The sequence below is a fragment of the Hetaerina americana genome, unplaced genomic scaffold, assembly GCF_022747635.1.
Source record: "Hetaerina americana unplaced genomic scaffold, ioHetAmer1.1.p SCAF_2, whole genome shotgun sequence".
NCBI lineage: Eukaryota > Metazoa > Arthropoda > Insecta > Odonata > Calopterygidae > Hetaerina > Hetaerina americana.
Genome location: NW_027286763.1, coordinates 78,681,730 through 78,701,964, shown reverse-complemented (window position 1 = coordinate 78,701,964; position 20,235 = coordinate 78,681,730). Strand labels below are relative to the sequence as shown.

Genomic DNA, 20,235 nt, shown 5'->3' with positions numbered 1-20,235 from the left:
AAATTGCTTTTCATTTTGCTTGGCTTTTGGGACAGCCCTTAAATATTATGAATACTGAGTAATTGTCTTGAACTGTATAGTTATGATGGGAGCCCTACTCCTAAATTATTTTTCCCTACTCATAAATTATTTTTCATCTACATTTTAACATTTTCACATAATGCTGTGATGAGCATGAACTTCTTTCCTTCTGCATCCTGTTTTCATGCTTACCCTTAACACATCTTTTTTTTTCGTAATTAATTCCAGTGTTTCTTCTTCTGTATGCTATCAGAATAATATTTTGTGCTATTCTTAATTATTATATATTTATAATTATCATATTAAAGTAATAAAATATTATTTTGTTCTACAGAACTTCAAATGTCATCAGGAATCATCATCGGAGCTGTTGTAGCTATTCTCGTTCTACTTGTGATTATCATCCTTATGTGCTACGCTTGGAGAGCTAAGAAATGGTGTTGTGCAGGTAAATCTATTTTACATATCAATACCTGTTTGCTGGTTTAGACTTTAATGTTCATTGTATTAAGATTAAAGAGATTTGATTAATATTAAATTTCAAGGCAAAACCTCTTATTAGTTGGCAGTCTTACAGCTAGGTCAAGGAAGATGACTATCACCTTATAAACCACTGTAAGAGCTGTAAATTGATACATTTTTGCTAAGTCCATGCCTTACTGCTTAAGTGAAATATTGATACGAGATAATGGAGACTAGAATGTTGCCTTCAGAGCTTTAAATGACACTTGTGACCTCCATATTTGTCTGGTTCATTAATTTTTTCCAAATTGGAATTAAATAATGACCTAATTTGTTTAGAGGTCTTATTTTCATTTTATAATGTGCTGGACTGCTGAGAGGAAACTTGGCAAAATTTTCTAGGTGAAATTAAAAATTAGATTTCTCTGTGCCTGAATTTACAGTAATCCTACGATATAGAAGGTCCCACCTATCCATTTTATCTCATCTGGTTGTTCAACTTCATGTCCCATAAATGCCCTCTATCCACTGATGTTGTGACAGATTACTCCTCCCTAATCAAGTACTTACCATCTTCCATTTGCTAGTTTGAGTAATGGCAAAGTGGTTTTTGTTCCATTAAGTTCAAATTTATGACATTAAGTTATCAAAAGATTGAAGTTTTGGTAGTTTTTTAACTTAAAATCCAATATCCATGTATAATTCGAAGTCTTATATAAAATCCATTAGATTATATTAAAATATTGCATTTCAACACCGTATTGAATACAATGAAATTGGTCATTTTGCCAGACAGAAGATAGACAGAATGCCTATATTTTTTAACTATGAAAGTATTGTTGGAAGAATCAACCCCAGCCGTATTCTTAATAGTGGGCAAAGGATATGGTGAGGTAAATAAGAGAGGAAAATAAATAATTAATATTAAATAAAATGATATAGGGGGGTTAGAATGGAACAAACGATTAAACCAAAATATGATAGCAAAAATGCTCTGGCTAAGGTATACTAGATAGCATAGACCCTCGCCCTTATCAATCACTCACCCAGACAGGGCTTGCGAAAGATTTCTCCATGTCAGTGGCCCACCAATCACACGTAATAAAAATAAATGCAAATTAATCATGCACACGCTACCTTGGAGTACTAAATAGCCTTGATCCTTGCTAGTCTCAAGAACTCATACAACCAGGGCTTGCGGAAGATTTCTCCGTGTGCCAGTGGCCTACCAATCACTCACTTGCTTGGGTATGCGTCAACGCCTTAACCCTTGCAAATCTCACTTACCCAAACAGCTCTTCTGAGGAATCCCTTCCGATGTTAGTCCTGTAACTCGCTCTTTGGGAAAGGTAAGGGAGGTGCCCAGAAACTAATCAGTTTCTGGGGACCTCACCTATGGCCATAGTTACTGTTCCTTTTAATTGACTATGAAAGTGGTTCAGGAAAGAATTTAGGCAACTTTTAAAATCATTAAATGTGATGTTTAATAATGCATGAAAAATGAAAAAAATGCAGTTTTCTTAATTATATAAAATGCTGTGTAATGGAATCATATCTGCCTGCCAATTTGGAATATTTTTAACATTTCAGAGGTATGTCTGTCTCTCCTTGAAAGTCACCAGTCTACCAACATATGCATCTCCCTTTGAAAGATAATTAAAAACTCAGCAGACTGTTCATTCAAAATTTGTTTACTTAGAAATGGATGAAAAATAATAAATCCTTGAAGGGTGAAGATTTTATAGTGGACTAAAATCATTCTCTCTCTTTTCAATCAATATTCTCCTTTAACAACTGAATGTTGGCAAAACCTCTGACATGTACAAACTTAGAGCAAACACCCCATCAAAGAAATCCTGAATAAGATTGTTTAAAATGAAAGTTATCCCTGTTCGCAAGTCAACCTGTTAGTCATCTTTTCTGGGTGGTATCATTTTCAAAGTTACCATTGTCTGTGTTGAATTAATGAGCCTACACCATCATCATAATTATTATACACAATTTATTCCATCTGGGAGGTGGAATAAGCAGGAAGAGTACTTACTATCCTGACATTCTCAAAGTAGTAAATAATTTCAATAAAACTGAGAGATCAATAGTCGGCATAGAAATGGCAATCATCTGAAGAATGCCATGATATGATTGCAGAGAAGTTTTTAAGGTCTTCAAAAGTCCTTCAATGGGAGGTTTGTTTGATTGCAGCCCTCCATTCTTCCGATCCTACACTAAATTTTCTTTTGCCCTGGTCACTCTTCTGCCCTGCATCTTTCTTTATTTGGCCAATTCATTTGTCTCTTTGCCTTCCTCATACAACTTTTCTGTCTTTCCTTCTATTCAAGATAAATATACAATGAAATCCATTGAGAAATCGAGTTTTTTTATATTCATTCAATTTACTTTTCATCTTTTGAGAAGGTATCTTCAGCGAATGTTGATAAATATGTGCAACGTTCATGCATTACATGTTCTTACTACAGTTTTGACAAAGAACACCTGCATTCAGACTTCTTATGTATGCATTCCCAATTTAAAAAAATTACCACACATTTAATGTGTACAGGTACAGAGAAATTAGTTTTGTCAGAAATAAAAAATTTTTGTCTGAAGATGGTTTTAAGGTATGCAATATTCTCAAAATAGAGGGATTAAGTACTTATAGGGTAAATACTTAATTCTCATAAAATATAGTCCTGCTTGTAAGAGGTTCAGCTTTTGAAATGTTAGTATTTTTACCTTTTAATGCTATTTCCCTGCTAACTGTATTCTCTTCAGAGAAATTTTTTGTTATAATTCCTTTTAGATGTTGCTAATAGGGCATTGTTAACCAGTAGTGCAGGGACCAGGAAGAGGTAGGGAAGTCCTTTCCTTCCTCACCCTCCTCTTACCCTCTAAAAACCCAACAAACCACCCCCAAAGAAAATGAAAAAAAATGGTAACACAATGAACATATATTTGGTTCATGAGTATGATTGCAAATTTTGAGCTGAACTTAAAATTGGAAATTGATTAATGTAACATAAGTGCCTTTCATTCAGATAATAATACATTATGATATTGAATAGCTAGGACAACTTCAGATGCAATCATTTAGTCCAAATGACTTCTAGAAAAAAATGGCTTTGAAAACAGTTGATATGGTAACTTGAAATGGATGGTTTAGCAGCTTCAGCCCGCACTCATATTGCCATCAGCTTTAAAACCGGTCACTATGGCCCAATTACATGTCCAGGTACCTAAAATTTCTGTTTTATTGTTCCTGTAACATTTGGTATGGTAAACAGTGGCCAGCCAAAAAATTTCTTTAACCTTTCATATCTTTGGTTCAAAAGTCAAGAAATGGACTCGGTAAAATGCCCAAGTTAACACCTGAAAAGTTGCTGAATACAAGTTATTATTAATCTCAATACTAATTATCTCTTTACAATTTTTCTGCAATACCTATGCAAAATGAAAAAATATTCTGATCTAATTGAACCTAAGTATGAATTAAGGTAAAAAACTTTGGGGACACATGAGATTCAATTTTAACTGAGGCTTGAAACCCTTGGTTCAAACAAAGTGCACAGTTGCAGTAAGAGTAGAATCCAAAGTGCAGGGGTGCATTCTGTCATGAACTTTTTATTTTTCCCAATATTTAAATGGTGTAAGCATTGACTTCAATCATATCAAGTTGCTCCATTTGCTCACAATGTTAAAATCGAAAACTGATGCAGAACTAGCGTACAATTCCTATTTTCCGATCCAAAAATATTTTTATTGAAGTTTTCTCTATTTAATTTTACCGAAGTTATGCATTTAAAAGTAATTCTTATTGAACATGTTTAAATTTTCTATCTGTTGAATTAAATATTTTTCATATAAACATGATTAAAAAAAACCTTTCTCTATAGAAAATGATCATTGGGCTCATTGCTTTCAATCTCTTGAGCATTTTTCAACACTCTAGGATTGTGGGAAAACTAATTGGAGTTTTATTTTTTATCTAATTCTTTTCAAGTAAATACTTTTGGTGGAACACAGGTTTTTAAACAAAGAACTGCAATCAATGGCTCACATCTATAATGCCAACAATTTGATCTCAGGTTTAGCTGTCCATGGCCATAATTAATTTCATTTTTCTTGGTTTTCAAGGAGTCATTGGATTTGTAATGCAAAAGTTACTGTGTGATCTATCAAAAGAAGCTTTTTATCTCAACTGCATAAGTATATCTTCTTGAAATGTACAATTTTTGCTTCCTGCATCATACAAATAGTATGTTGAAGGTCATTCTTCCACATCCTCATCCAATATACCATTTCTGTTGAACCTAAATTTCCTCATACTCCCCCATCTTTCCGAAAGGTCCTGTACTACTGCATAAGTTTTTGATGCTATGAAATTGGTGACAATGATTTTTGTATTTCCTTTCTGGTTTTCCATATTATTAGATACTTCCATGTCATTTGGTAATATGTACAGTCAGTTGCCTCCTCCCAAATGCTACCACTTAAAGGAGAGTGAAAGAACTGCCATTCCAAAAAATTAGAATTTTAAATGTAACCTCTTTCCTAATAAAAGAGTTGACATTCCCACATTTTCTAAAATATTATATTGTCAGAGGCATCCTTTGAGAGTAGGAGCAGGTATTTACACTCGTGTGCTGACTTCTAGGAGAGTGGGGTTGAAAATGGCTAAAAACAAAAACTAGGTCCACAAAACTGTTGAGTAGGGGGGGGTACAAAATTAATCTAATCCTTGGAGAAATCCTTATTATACCATCATATTCAACAATAAAATACTCAGGAATGACTTGAAATGTCAGTGATGTCAATGAAATGTTTTAATATCTTTATGATTACCTTTTTTGGATTGTAAACCAAAAATTAATTTTGCTTTACATTATTCAAATGCTCTGGGGCAATTTTTATCTGCCCTCCATTGCTCTTTGGACTTTATTGATAATCCATTGAGTATGCTCTATGAATGATCCAATGGTGCACTTTCAGTCATGTTGCATGTTTATATCTAATGCAACATTTTTGGTGTTGTAAGGTGTATTGTTTAAGTAGTTATAAGTCATTGAGTGTTCGTTTAGATCGTGGCGTTTTTTGAAAGTTTTTTGTTTTCAATCTTTAAGTGGTTATTTCATTTGATGTGTTTACAGTAGTTTGATGTTTTCTTAATGAACATGAAAGCATTTTAGGCAGAATGAAAATAGTAACATGTACATACTATAAATACTATAAACTTGTAGTAAAATAAGTTGTTAGAAATTTCTAATTTTGCCATTTACAAAAGAAGGGAAAATAATTTTGGATGTGAATACAATGGTGTAAATTTTCCATAATTTTCATTTCAAATTAGCAATATGTGATAAGCAGGGTCATCATGAGTGTATTAAGCAATGCAGACAAGTTATGCAGTTGGTTTTTATGAATTTTTTACCTTGCTGGTATTTAATATTCTGTAATATTGCAGGAATTTGTCTTAATTGCTTACGAGACCATGATGACATCAGTCACTAGTTTATCACTTGATAAACCTAATACAATTACATTGAAACGATACATGAATTCACCCACCGAAGTGTCAAATAGTTAACTGTAATTAAAAGTATAGTGTATAATCAATGAAAAGGCTAATGAATAATTTGAAATTCCTTTTATTTTCAATTATTACTCTTCAATTTTAAAGCATAAATTATCTGTTAAGATTTGTGCTCATATGCCTTGAAAGCTATCTGTATCTATTAAGATTGAGAGTTACTTTATTAGCATTTTTTCAAGGTATTTATTGTATTAATTCTTCTTTTGCAATTATCTAATTTTATTCATGCTGTCATTTGCATAAATGATGTTGACCAATCACTCACCATTATTTGAAAAATGTAATTTCTCATTGAAAATTCATGTAATAATAATTATCTTCTGGTACAAATAAGGTAGGAATTATTCAGTGCTTGGCAATGTCTTTACAACAGGGTATGAGGAGCAATTTAAATCCTAATATATAATCATGATGTAAATTTTACGCTGATGAACAAGAACTAACAAATGGTGGGTAAAGGCAAGTGATTTGGTCAGATTCTACTTTGATGAAAAAGCAACTAAATAATTAGTTGTTTCATTTCAAAATTACCATAATGAATTTCAGGGAACTACAGAATTTCAAAAATCCTTGCTGTGTGTTAAATTTAATAATGTAAAACAACAAGAGTGTGTCATTGTAAATATCAGTTTTCACTTTAAGACAAATGATGTTGAAGAAAATAATTTTAAACTGAGAATTATGGAGCTGACATGCAACTGTTTTGCTTATTATTATATTTTATAACATCTTAATTGTACCAAGGATTTTTGAATGAATGTGAGTGCCTGTCAGTATAGATAAATGCATACCACAAACTCTACCCCCAGGACTTCTTAGTCTCCGACAGTAATTTGTGTTTGAAATGGCGAAAATAAATGTTACCTTGAGATTATCTCTTGGACTTGACTCAGTCAAATGGCTTGGGGTTGTGGGAAACTAGTGGGTTTGCTCATTTATATGTTACTGTTTCTGCAATAATCTTGTTGGAGTAAACTTTTCCTCTGAAATTGCATGTAGCATGGAATTTTGACTCTAGGAATGAATGTCCAAGTCATGCTAGGCAGTAACAATAACTGGAGAGGGAATACCTTGGGATTCCAGGTTTCAAGAGTTGGGTACCTAGCCGTGTGGGTTGCATGTCATTATTATGGGTTCAATTCAATAAGAAAATAATATTTGTCATTCTAAATTTTCTCACCACTTTTGCACTGCCATCTTTATGAAAGATGATAAGTACTAAAAGTTTGCTCAATAACTCGTGTTAAACATAACTAATGGGTGATTCACAAAGTATGTAAGTGACTTTGAGGCATTCCCTCTGCCTAAGTTTTCATGGGCATCTTCATACATAACATTTTTCAGTTATGATAATACCCTAAGTTATGTATCCTTGAATCGATCGTGAACTACTTTCATATTGCCAGATTGAAGGGACTGATATGGTTTTTATGAGTTCCTGCAGACCAGGAGTCATTACAACCTTAAAAATGGAATATGAACTCCTCAATACACACAATAATCTTCAAATCTCTTGGCTACCTTATTTGGTCATTCAGCATCTGCATCACAATTATTCTCAACTCAGCTAGGGTTGTTTGCCGGTTTGCTGTACAAAACATTCAACCACTTCATCGCCATAATAATGAACCAATAGTTGAATGATTAGTCCTGATAAATTACAAAATGTTTGTCATTTCTGTGGGTTTATTTTGTTAAAAGCTACATATTCATAAATTAAAGATCACTTCCTCATAAATTTTATATAATTTTATTTCCCCCTTCATAATTAATGAAATTATAGCGTGGTGTTAATGTAATGTTTTTCTAGATTTCATAAATCATTTCCTTGCATTTCTCTCATTTTTTTTCAATCTTATGACCATTGCTGTTTTTTTTAAAAAAATCCTGACCATAGCTGATCCATGGGGGAAACAATATCCTCTTATTAACCCTAGATTTTTCTGATTACTTGCCATCCTGAATGTATGCAAATTTTGAATGCAACATTTTTTTGTACCATCCGTCTCTCTCAGACAAGATCACCAAATTCTTGGTCTTTAATTGACTTTTCATCATGGGTCATACAACACTCACTGAATTGCTTTTATTTGGTCATTATTGAATGACAAAGATACAAATAAAAAAGGTTACTAAGATACGATAAAAAATTCACTTTACACACTTCTTTAACTGGTAAGGTTAATATTTTTCCTAAAAAATTCATTAGCTGGTATAGTGACCTAATAGTTAACCCACTTCTTCTCAACCTAATAATATTTTTCTCATGATGTACCATAATCAAATATTCATAGATCACGAAGGATATACTAATAAAGTTCACATTCTTTAAAAATCTGAGAGTGATGCAAATACACACTAATGGACCTCTAATTGTAAATATAAAGTTCAAGAGCCAAGAAAAATTTCACTGATTGTTTCCTATATTATTTTTTTATTAATAAACTAATTCAAATACTATTTGAAATAGGGAGAAAATGTCTAGGCTGATATGTCATTAATGATTGCACAGTGGTTCCCCAGTAATATTAAGCTTTGGTAAAATTTCACTTTTAGGTCACTCAACCACTTAAATGGGGTTTTGCAAATGGTTTTCTAGAATATACCAATTCACTTGGGTACATTTTACTAATTTTTTTCCTGCTGAAATTATGGGAATCAATATAACTTATTTTGAAAATTGTGTGTGTAACTTGATTTTCACCCGTATGTAGTTTTATTTTTAATAAATTATGTTCACCTGTACAACTCACTGGTTTTGTGGACCAACAAAGTATATAAAGCTGTACCAGGAGTTTTGTCCAAATTGAAATTACTAGCTAACTGATTTTTAATTTCATTCTCATCAATGCATGATAACATTATCCGTAGTAACTCCATAGCACACTCTTACCTGTGTTTTATCATCTCCATCATTTTTCTTTTTCTCAATAAATATGAGTTGTTAAGACTTTAAGTAAAAGATAAGCTTTCAGGCAAGTTTTGAAAAATATAAAGAGTATGGTCCATTATAAGGATTTGATACAGGAGTTCCCATGGTACTCCAGTAGTTGTACCTGCAGTGCACGTTAGCAGTAGACAAGAAAGCATTTCAATCCTTTTCTCTAGAAAACTTGGTAATGCTTGTACCAACATTTACAAGTTCCCTGAAGGATGAATTACATCATTATATTATAGTCGACTACATCTCTTCCTCATTTTTCTTGAAAGCTAGCAGACATGGCCAGTTGTTTTTCATGCATTCATTGACTCTTCTTTGTAATATGAACCACCTTAAAAAATTTGAGTATAGTGAACGAAATTGAACAGCCTGCATCTTTGAGAAAAAAAGATCACAGCATTCAAATTATTGGAGTGATGTGGAGGTAATTAATTTTGTTTGGAGTATCCCACCTACTTTTGAGGAAAATTCACTCAATGTCAAAATTGAATTAGGCTGTAACTTTCTTCATTACTGGGGATATTAACAAGTACTTCAGGAATAAATTCAGGAAAAACTATTTGTCCCAAAAACCTTGTGAAACCAATAGTGCATTTTTTAAATATTCTACCTGACTTTTAAACATGGATGTATTTTTACAAACATGCACAAGAAAATAGGCATCCCTTTGGTAAAATGCACACATTGTATATGAACCACTACAGGGATTTTACAAGAGTCAGTCATTCAGTTTGTTTATGGTTAAACGAAAAGGCTCTGTCTGTACCCATTACATCAATAACACCTACCACAATATTCTAGATTATAAAAAAAACTTGGATTCTCAATGAGCAAATTTCATACCACATACCAGGATGGGTACTGGTTCTCTTCTTCCAGTTTTCACCCCAACCCATCCATCTACTACCAGTGATATTGTTACCATTCATATCCTTATCCAAACAGAATGCCATGAATGCTGTTTGTTCCCTCTAAATCTATCACTTTGGTAACACAATGTTTAAGACTTGTTTTTCAGAGGGGTAACTTGACCACAGTCCCAGGGGTAAAGTTGAAAGTTTTTTTTTAATGATATAATAGGAATAGACTTTTTGTATCCACATAAATATCTTTGGGCTTGCCTTTTCCAAGAAACCAACCATGTTAATTCTTGTTTGCAGCCAGATCGAAAGCCAGTCAGTCTGGTAGTCAGGCGCACATAGATCCGAATGGTGCATTGGGTGCGACCTCAGCGTCCCTCGGCAAAGATGGCATGTTTGAAGGGAATCAAGAGAAGCACATGGACGGGGCTGGAGATGGTGGCGTTTTGGGTCCTGGCGCACTGGGTGCCAGCACGGAGTACGTCAACGGCGGTGGTGGTGGCATTGTTAACCAAGAGGATCTGAAACCGATAACAGAGAAGCCAAAAGATGACAAGGATACGCCAGTCTGAAGATAGATCACTGGATTTGTTTTGTGTTTTTATTTCATTGGGGACGGAAATATGATTGTTTGCCCTCAAATTTCATTATTATCACATTTAAAGACCTTGTTCCAACTTGAGTAGGAAACATATAGAGAGCTGGTTCATAAAACTTTTGAATCGAGAAAATCTTAGAATATGGGAAAGTTTAGTCTGGACAATTTGAAGCTTGATGCTCCAAATCAGTGTTCTTGAACAGTGTCTCGTGTATTTATATTTTTTTAAAGGAACTTCATTGAAATACCAATTAATTGCTATTCAGTGTTATAACAATATTGTTTAAAAATCCTTGACACTATGTTTGAAATTCTTATATCTATCCAAATTCATGTCATTGGACAATTTCAGCTAAAATGAGATTATGGCCAGTCATAAAGTCATGTTTCAAGTGGCCACATTGAGGTCTATGTAGCAGCAGGTACTCATTCAGGTTAGATAGAATTTAACTGGTGGTGCCTGCTTTCCAGCCTCTTTCTGGTTAACTCTTGCTTCATAGGTACAAAACAATGTACATTCATCTTATTTTCAATTTTGATGGTTTGTGGTGGATTAAAGATTATCCAGTTCTGCTCAGGCCCTAAGTTTGGTAGTTGCTAGAACTAATACAGAAAATTTATCCAAGAGATGATTGTAGGAGATTGTTTTCTCATAAAATAAATTAAGTATTATATTCTATAGAATGAATCTGTGAAAAGTGTTAGATGTATTGAAGATGCAGATAATTTAAAAAAAATTATTTACATAGTAAGCAAGTTGGTGTGATAGATATGTCAAAAAAACTATACCAAGAGATGGTAAAAGAATCTTTAAACCTCATATACATTATTACTGTTAAAATAAAATTAGTGTTGGACCAAGTCTGAAATAGGACATATTCCCTGTTGAATCAAGTCCAGCATTGTAATGAAAAGAAACAAAGATATTAATCCTGAATCTCGTTCAATTTTAAATTATCATCATTCATGTTTAAGATCTCAAGAATTACTGGGTAGGTTACACATTTTTTTCCATTTTGTGATGTGATGAATTGTAGTAATATTTTCATGATCAAATTAGTGAAATAATGAAGTAATTACTTTTAAAATGAATGCTTATTATGATATGTGAACTCATCAAAGTTATTTTTTTGTGCTATAAGTTGGCACACCCATAATAATGAACCAGGTTGATTTCGCAGCTCATAAATACTCATTTTATTTACAGTTTTGAAGAATTTTTTTACCTTTGTATGTTTTTACGTCTTCCAGTTTCTAGTGGTAATTATTTTAAATTACCCATTAGTTGCAAGCTATTGAGAAAAGGTTGTGTAATTTCCTAAGACTTCCAAAATCCCATATAATAGATTCATTAAAAAGTTGTGAATCAAAGATTTTGAGTCACCGCTAAATAGATCAAAATAGTTGTATTGAAGTTTTCACTTGGATGTGTGTTATTTTGCTAAAATATATACAATATTGTTTCACCTGTGAGTAATGTATACTTTATATTAAAACTCATTTTTAACCTTTTATCTCATAAATTAATTGATTATGATTGACAATTATGCAATGGAAATATTGTTGAAAAATAAAATAACTTTTAGATCTAATGTTTAATGAGTATAATGATAATGCTTGCTAATGTTTTCATCTTTAAAACATGTGGCATAAATTATTATTAAATGGGTGTAAATATGAATATTTACCAGTTGCCCATCTTTGCTTGTGTAATGCCCGCATACTAATTTTATGAATAGTCATTTAGAATAATTATAAACCTGTACCTGTTATGCAGTTTAAGTCCTCCATGGTCAGCCTAAACCTATGGGGTGACTTCTCCCAGTATTGTCACAGTAAATTCCTAAAAGCACTACCAGCCATGATGTGCAGAGTAAATTTTAGAAATATCATGAATAGCTCTATCCAGGTGAATTGAGAAAGGCTCCACACTCCTCAGATTGATTTTCTTTTATTGCTCTGAGGATGACTTGTGTAAGTAGCAGCCTTTTGAAAAGGTGTTACATTCATTTCTTTACTAGATGCACCATTTATGATCTCACTCTATTTTTTTCTTTCTATGCTTTAAATTTCATTATTTAGGGTACATGTAATGATGACATCTACTGATGTTTGAGCCAAATGTACACATGGCCTTATTTTGTTAATGGATTTAATTAGTGGGTATGCCTTTAACATTCTTTGTTGATATTGAATCTCTTTATCTTACGAATAGCTAGTTTAATCTATTTCAACTCTACGAGTTTTAGAACATCAATGAAAACTACGTTTTTAAGCTACAGCATTCATTCACAGCACTAACGACCAGTAATGGATTACATAAATCTACAAAGTTTCAATGAGACTGTGTGTATATATGCTAGCAATAGATGAAGATATGTCACAAGAGTACCATTTATGACTAAAAACTTTAGTTATCGTTGAGCTAGTCTTGCAACTTATAATTTCCCCATCATACATATTTCGGAGGTCAAAGTTCATTCATGTTTTCCAAATTTTTGTTGAAATTTACCAAATCCTCAATATGTAGCATCTTTTTTTTATAAATAGGGTTTTTTGTTCTACATAACCATCTTAACATTAATACTCAATGTGAGTTCTTTCCCGAAAGAATATAAATGGGTGACGGAAAGACTAGCTAGTTGTTTAAATAGACTTGTAATATAAGCATTTTTGATGTGCACTAAAAACCAAAATTTGCTCAAAAGAAGGCTGTAGATCAGGAATGTGAAGAAAGATGCTGCCCTCTGTATGTTATTTTTGAAAACTTTTACCTCCTGAGCGTCCAGCTCACACTGTAAACTATTGTAATTCTCATGAGATCTAGAGAAAAAAGTTCATTGAATGACTGCCACTTCTGTAAGTGAACCCAGGACTTCAGTATTCAGAAGCTATTGTGCCAATCGTTAAGCCAGCTGTGCTCATTTTTTCAGATGATATTATTTGCAGTTGTCTATAGTTAGGGGAAGCTTTTAAATGAATTAACAAGTGTCTGTGCATGAAATGTTTAATTTGCTTTGGAGATAATGATTGCAATTGCTTTAAACAAAAAAAAATGCTTCTTTGGGAACTTAATTATATCCTGCATTTTCAGAGCAGTAGACTTCCTATTAAATTTAAAGTGCTACGTAATTTGAAAAAAAGCATGCATCACAATTCATGAACATTCATTACTCCCTAAGATATGTGTGTAATACTGATACTTCCCGAAGCCCAATGGTGTATTGGTTGTTATATTTGAGGGGAGGGGCGGTCTGCATTTCTGCATCCTTGAAATGTCTTTCACAAGTGTATGAACTTAAGAAATGCCACAGTGGGTTCTTAAACTCTCTTCTGACTCCCTGTCTTAATGCACCATTGGTGTCTATGATGAAATTGATCAAAACGCACATTAACATTTCCAAGCTATGATTTACAAGAGAAAAAGGTGCAAGTATTACACAAGCAAATCTGGTGTACTTGTTCATTCCTTTAAATTAGCCCAAAAGGTTAGTGATAAATGGGTAAGAAATTTGTAAGTTGTGACTTTATTTTCTTGGGAAATTTTAGAACAGAAAGAGTATTTACTTGCTAACTAACTCTTCACTTTAATGCTGCTTTGTAATTTACCAATGCTTTAATTAGTATTGTTGGACTTGAAATAAAAATACAAAATTGAGTGAAATTTATCTGAAAATTTCTATGAAATTATTTTTGTACAATATTTTATCAAGGTATTTCTGTTTATGTATTATATTGAAATTTAACCTATTGGCTAGCATTAAATAAAAATAAATGGAATTTATGTCAAAGACAAATAGGATCTCGATATGTCTATTATTCATTTAATCCAAATTGTGCATAGTTCTTGGCAATTACTGATTCTTTTGTTATTTTTATGATCATCAATACTGAGCATCAATAATTTTATAATTTCTATTAGTTTCTCTGCACTGAAATTTCAGTTTTGTAATTAGTAGATATTATTTCATGGCTTCTTTGCAAAATATACAGTAATCCCCTACAGTATGGAAGTTTGAAACCATGTTCAAAATTTTTCTAGGTCCTTACATCCCAAATTTGATATTTCAATTTTTTTAGGCAATTTTGTAATTAGTATACAATTTGTGCAAATAATATGTAGCAAAACTTAGTTTCATATGACTATTAGAATACATTTTGTTGCATATTATCAGTGAAAATCATTTGCCCTCGTCATAAAGCTTGTATTGCTGTAAAAAAATCATAATCTTTGGAGCGATTACAAATTATCTAGGCATGACCTATTATTTTTATGTGGTACAAAAATTATTTTTACTGAAAATGCTGAGTTTTCATAATTTTACACATTTATTTATAAAAGGTGTCTGCCAAATGTGAACAATGAAGAAAATGTATTGATACATATTAGCCCCAAAATATGATGAATATATTGTTAAATTCTTGCATAGAAATCAATTCCAAAATTGAATTCATACAATTGGCATGGTTCACTTCAAACATTACATTTTTATTTTATTAACATTATCAAACATTTTTTTTATTTTCAATTTCTTTCAATTTTATGTTTGGTAATGCATTTCCATTTATATTTTTTTGTTTGTTTGATGGGAAATGTAGGAAATAAATCTGGAATGGGCATTGTTGTACTTAAACTTGGAGAACTAACCTACCCTATCAAACCTCATGCCAAAGAAAACAAAAAAATTGGCCCAGAAAGTAATGGCATTCTTACAGCATGTTCTCACAAAATTTTGCAGAAATCGTGTGAAATATTAAATCAATTTACAAGCCAATATTACTATGGAAAATTAATTTTTTTAATGTTTCCCTTGTAGTAACATCCTATTATAATCACATCTGTGTTGTGGAGGATTAATGTATTTCGAAAAATCTCAATTTTAATTATATCTATAGTGCTGTTGCTTGCTATCATTTATATATCAATACCTTCTCATGATGCATAATATAGTAAAAAGCAATTGCAATATTGTATAATTTCTTCATCTATTTTGTCATACTGAGCATGTGTTTTGATGTCATACCATTCAGATGAGGAAAACTTAGGTTTTGAACTGAATGTATGTATATATATATATATCTATATGAATATTAAAAAGAAAATTATTCACTCTTCAAATAGGTCAAGTAATCAGTTTTAAACATTACTTTATTGGTGTGGAGAGGCTACAGATCAATCTGTGTATAGGTGTATTGTCTGCCCTCTTTAGTCAAAATAATGTCATAAAATTTAATTGCTAAGAATGTCAAAGTGAACATTTCCATTAATAGGAAGATGCATGTGACCATTTCATTAATTAGAACAAATGACAGTCTCATATTGTCTACCTTATTAATGTCAATTTCAAGGTTTCTCTCAAAATTATAATCTCGACTGTTAGCATATGATTTTAGACATTCTGCATAAAATCTATTCTGGGTCTGGACAATACACATTATATACAGCATTGAAAATTTTAAATTCTGTGGTAATTACTTGTTAATGATTTAATGGGGCCAAATTAGTATAGAGACCATTGTGTTTTTTTTGCAATGGTTTTTATCACTGCTGAAAAGAAAAGTTGGGTGATCTAGACTGTATATATTGTATAATTATTATTTTAGATATTGTAGAATAACACCCATAGTTGTTATATGCACAGATGGACAGTTTTAATAGTCATGTTATGATGACTGATGTTAACTATATGCTCATAGAACATTTTAATTTCACAATTGTGAATTGAATCAGGCAGTTAAATATTGAAACACAAATATTTAAACTTAATTGCATCTACAATTAGATTTATTTCGTGTATAGGTGATTAATTAAAAATTTGAAAAATTTTTGTAAAATTGGTTGTGAAAACATAGACTTGATTTTTGGTAATGGTTCATAACTCCTATTTGTCATTATGGTTAGTAAGTATAATAGATATTGTATGCTAAAATTTGTGAAATGTATTCTTGATAGTAAAACTAAGTATTTATTTTTGTTGTATAAAATCTCATACATTCCACTCGTCCTGTGAAGCTTAAGTGTGATAAATGTTTCTTGTTAAATTGTGCTATAGTCTTTATTACACTTATTGTATGATATTGAAACACTATTTGGATCTAAATAGAGGTACTCAAGTGGTATTCGTCATTGAGTTTGTCTTGAATTATTGATTTTTCTGTATTAGTCACAATTCTCTTTAATAAGTTATGTTGAAAAGACACATTATTTGTCAAAATTAAATATATACAGATAAATCCAAAATGAATATATATATTAAATTGAAGTTGATATAACATTTTGACTTGACGGCAAAACACAAAATAAAGTATCACATAAAGACTTAATCTTGTTTATTACTTGCAGCATATCATATTCCACATGAAATATATATTACCTAATGAGCAGTTATTTCCAGTTGGTTATGACTTTTCCCAGTTGGAGTGAGAATTATTTCTGATTCCATTCTCTGTTTATGGATGAGTAATTTGGGATTTTCCATTTTACCCCACTTACTACCTTGCCCTGCATGCTTATATATTATAAAATATATATTATGATGGCTACAAATATATGTTAGGTGAATAGCCCATTGGATTTCATTTTTTAGTTAAGAAATACAGAACTTTATACTAAGATAGAAAATAAATCCACTAGTATTATTGTGTTGGGTGTAAAAAAAATATGCAATGTGTGCATTTGTTAAAATGAAGGTGATTGATTCAACTCCTCACTTAAAATCAACATCTCAGTTGTCCTTTGATGTTTTCTCTTATGTAGCGTGGTACGTTTACATTGGGCTCATGTCTATATACATTTATCTTTGTGCACAAGTACCTGAAAGTGATGGCCTGTGAGAGATTTGGCCTACTTGTATGTGTGTGACCAACATAGGTGTACTAGTTAAAAGTCTACATAGAGCTAAATTATAATTATTAAAAAGTAATAATCTTATTTCACAGGAGGAAAAAACATATAATATGACCTCATATTACAAATATTTATCATAATGTAGCCTCAGGAAAATGTCTAACGAGCTGGTAGTTAGTATGTACCTACATTACCTGATAGTGAATATTCATATGTTGCCCAAAACTTGACTACAAGAATATATTGTATTTGTTCAAGTACAAGTCTTTATGGAAAATGTAGGTTATGAACTCTTAATTTACACAGGCATTAATGACAGAATTCCTAGATTTTTACCATTAGCACAATTATATCCTATGTATTATTACCATTGAACTTAGCATGGATAATTTAATTTTAAACTAATGGGTTACATCTCTTCATCAGAAAGTTCCCTCAGTTCAAAGATCCAGAAGTATTGCTAAGCCACAAAGGCAGTTAATAGCAAAAAAAAGAATAATGGATGGTATAAAGTATAACTTCTGAACAGATATGCAAGGGTCCTACCAAATGTCATGAGCAAAATTTTCAGTCACCAAGGTGTTCATTATTAAACCTTTTTTATCATTCAAATAATGCACTACTAGTCAACTCTGTACAAAACCTCCAACCAGTCAAATAAAAATTTTCCACTACTCTACTTGCTTGAAGATCTTTTAGTAGAACCTGAATCCATCAGTTCAAAAGCAATGGTTCCGCTGACTTAGTGCCTTCATTGTGCATCTGAATTGATATAGGCATGAGCAGTCAGAACCTTTGAACATTGTTAGATATCCAGGAGTCCACATATGCATGCTCAGTAGTGCGTGAATGCCTTGCTTTAAGGTTTTTTCCCTTAACAAGAAATTCTATTTTGCAAATTGCCAAAATGACATCATTATTAGCCATTTTCTTGGAATACAAGTCAAGTATGTAGCTAGAACAGGCAAATCGTTTTTACTTAGGGTGTGGATGATAGAGGCCATCGATGATCATGAGTTGTACATTTTGACAGTCAGACATTCTTGTTTAATATGACATTGTTGACAACTATGGCCTTCATAATCTAGAGGTTGGTCATTAATAAAAATACTGTTTTGAGGTGTGTTCAATGACAGATTTAGGAACAGTGTGATAAATTTGCAGTTCCCAGAAGCAGATGTGAACTCATATCCAAATTTAGTAGTAAGGGAGTATAGTGTCTAATTCAGAAAGTGAAAATAGGAAAGACGGTGTAGGAAATGCAATTTGGAAGCATTAACAGGAACAGCAAGAAAACTCAGCAGGCTTTAGAAAAAATTATGAGTGAGGGCTGGAAGCTGGGGAAACTCAAGAGTAAGGTAGAAGGAAGTATAAAGAGTTCAATAATAAACTGAGGCATTGAAAAAATAGGGCAAAAGAGGCATGTTGGAAAATGTACTGCTATACAGGAAGGTTAAAACCCTATCAGGAAGTAAGAAGGGAAAATCGTTGCAAACAATTTAAGATAAGTCAGGAAAGATATTAGTTGAAACAAGAAAGATGCAAGAGAGTTGGCAAGAATATATAGAGGAACTGTCCAGCAAAGAAATTAGAACGATGAGATTAGACATAGAGAATGTGACGTAGAAGAGAATAACTTAGGTCCAGGCTTACTGGTTGGTGAAATAGGAAGGGCATTAAGGGAATCAAAATCAAGTAAGCCCATGGGGCAGATATTCCTACAGAAGTACTTAAAAGTTTAGGAGAATGTGGGAGGAGTTTTTATGGATTAATTCATAGTATTTATAAGGGAGAAATTTGGCTGGAAGATTTTGTCAGATAAAGGTTAGTTCCCATTTTTAAGACGGGAAAGGCAGCAATATGTGAGGACTACAGAAGGATAAGTTCATTACTCATGCAGCTTAAGTGGTTCTCAGGATCCTCAACTAGAGGATGAAGAGCAGGGCAAATGATTACTGAGAGGATGACCGAGGAGAGAGACATGCATGATGCCATTGTGGTAATGAGGTTGCTAAGATAGAGGAATATTGAATATAATCAGGATGTATTTGTCTGTTTTGAAAAGGCATTTTACATAGAAAATTGTGTAGAATTAATGATTGTATCGCAAAAAATAGGGGTAGATTATGAGGGATAGGAGACTTATCTGTAATCAGTAGATGTCTCTGACAGCTCAGGTGCAAGTGGTGGATGGAGAGTCTGGATGGAATGTATTAGAAAAAGGAGAGAGACCATCATTACCTGTGCTGTTTAATGTATATGTAGAGTAAATGGTTAGAGGTTTTGGAAGAACTGGAGTTAGGAATGCAAGTTGGTGGGGAATTAATTAAATAGTTAGGGTTGTCGGTGATCAAGGTTTAGAAAGTCAGTCATCCAAGGGTTTGCAACATCTACAGAGTGCTTTGGAAAGTCAGTGAAATAGGTTTGAGACAAGAGAAATGTAGTTAAAAGAAAGATAATACGATTTTCTACAAAGAGAGAAGCTTAGCTAAATGTTATAATAGTAGGGTAAGAACTAGAGCATGTGGAACAGTTTACCTATCTCTGAAGTGTTTTGGACCAAAATGGTCAAAGTACTAGAGACATAGGGTGAATAATTGTATTAGAAAAAAATGTTTTTACAAGGTGGAGGGAGTTGATGACAGGGACGTTGAGTAAGGATGTTAAGAAAAGGCTCATCAGAACTTTGATATGGAGCATAGTTTTGGATGGCACAAAAACATAGTCATTGAATCCAGATGATAGGCATAGATTAGAGGCTTTTGAATTTGGGTGTGGAGAAGGATAGGGAAGGTGAAATGGACAGATAGGAAAACAAATGAGATATGGTGGGGGAGGGGAGGGAACTATTGGAAGAAATCCAAACGAGCCAGGAAAGATGGATGCAGAGCAATTTGATTGGCAATAGGATGTTGTAGA

At 32.5% G+C, this 20,235-nt stretch overlaps 1 protein-coding gene across 4 annotated transcripts in view; it reads left to right on the top strand.

Annotated features, from left to right (window-relative positions):
* The window catches only part of Fas3 (fasciclin 3), a 194,082-nt gene that overhangs the window by 138,345 nt on the left and 35,502 nt on the right, over positions 1–20,235 (top strand). For 2 of the 4 annotated variants that reach the window (XM_071585414.1, XM_071585413.1), the window contains exon 7: positions 356–469. In XM_071585414.1, coding sequence (XP_071441515.1) covers positions 356–469 — 114 coding nt within the window. Of the gene's footprint in view, positions 1–355; positions 470–10,171; positions 16,794–20,235 lie in introns of those variants that run through there. The other 2 variants (XM_071585417.1, XM_071585415.1) reach the window with 2 other exon arrangements.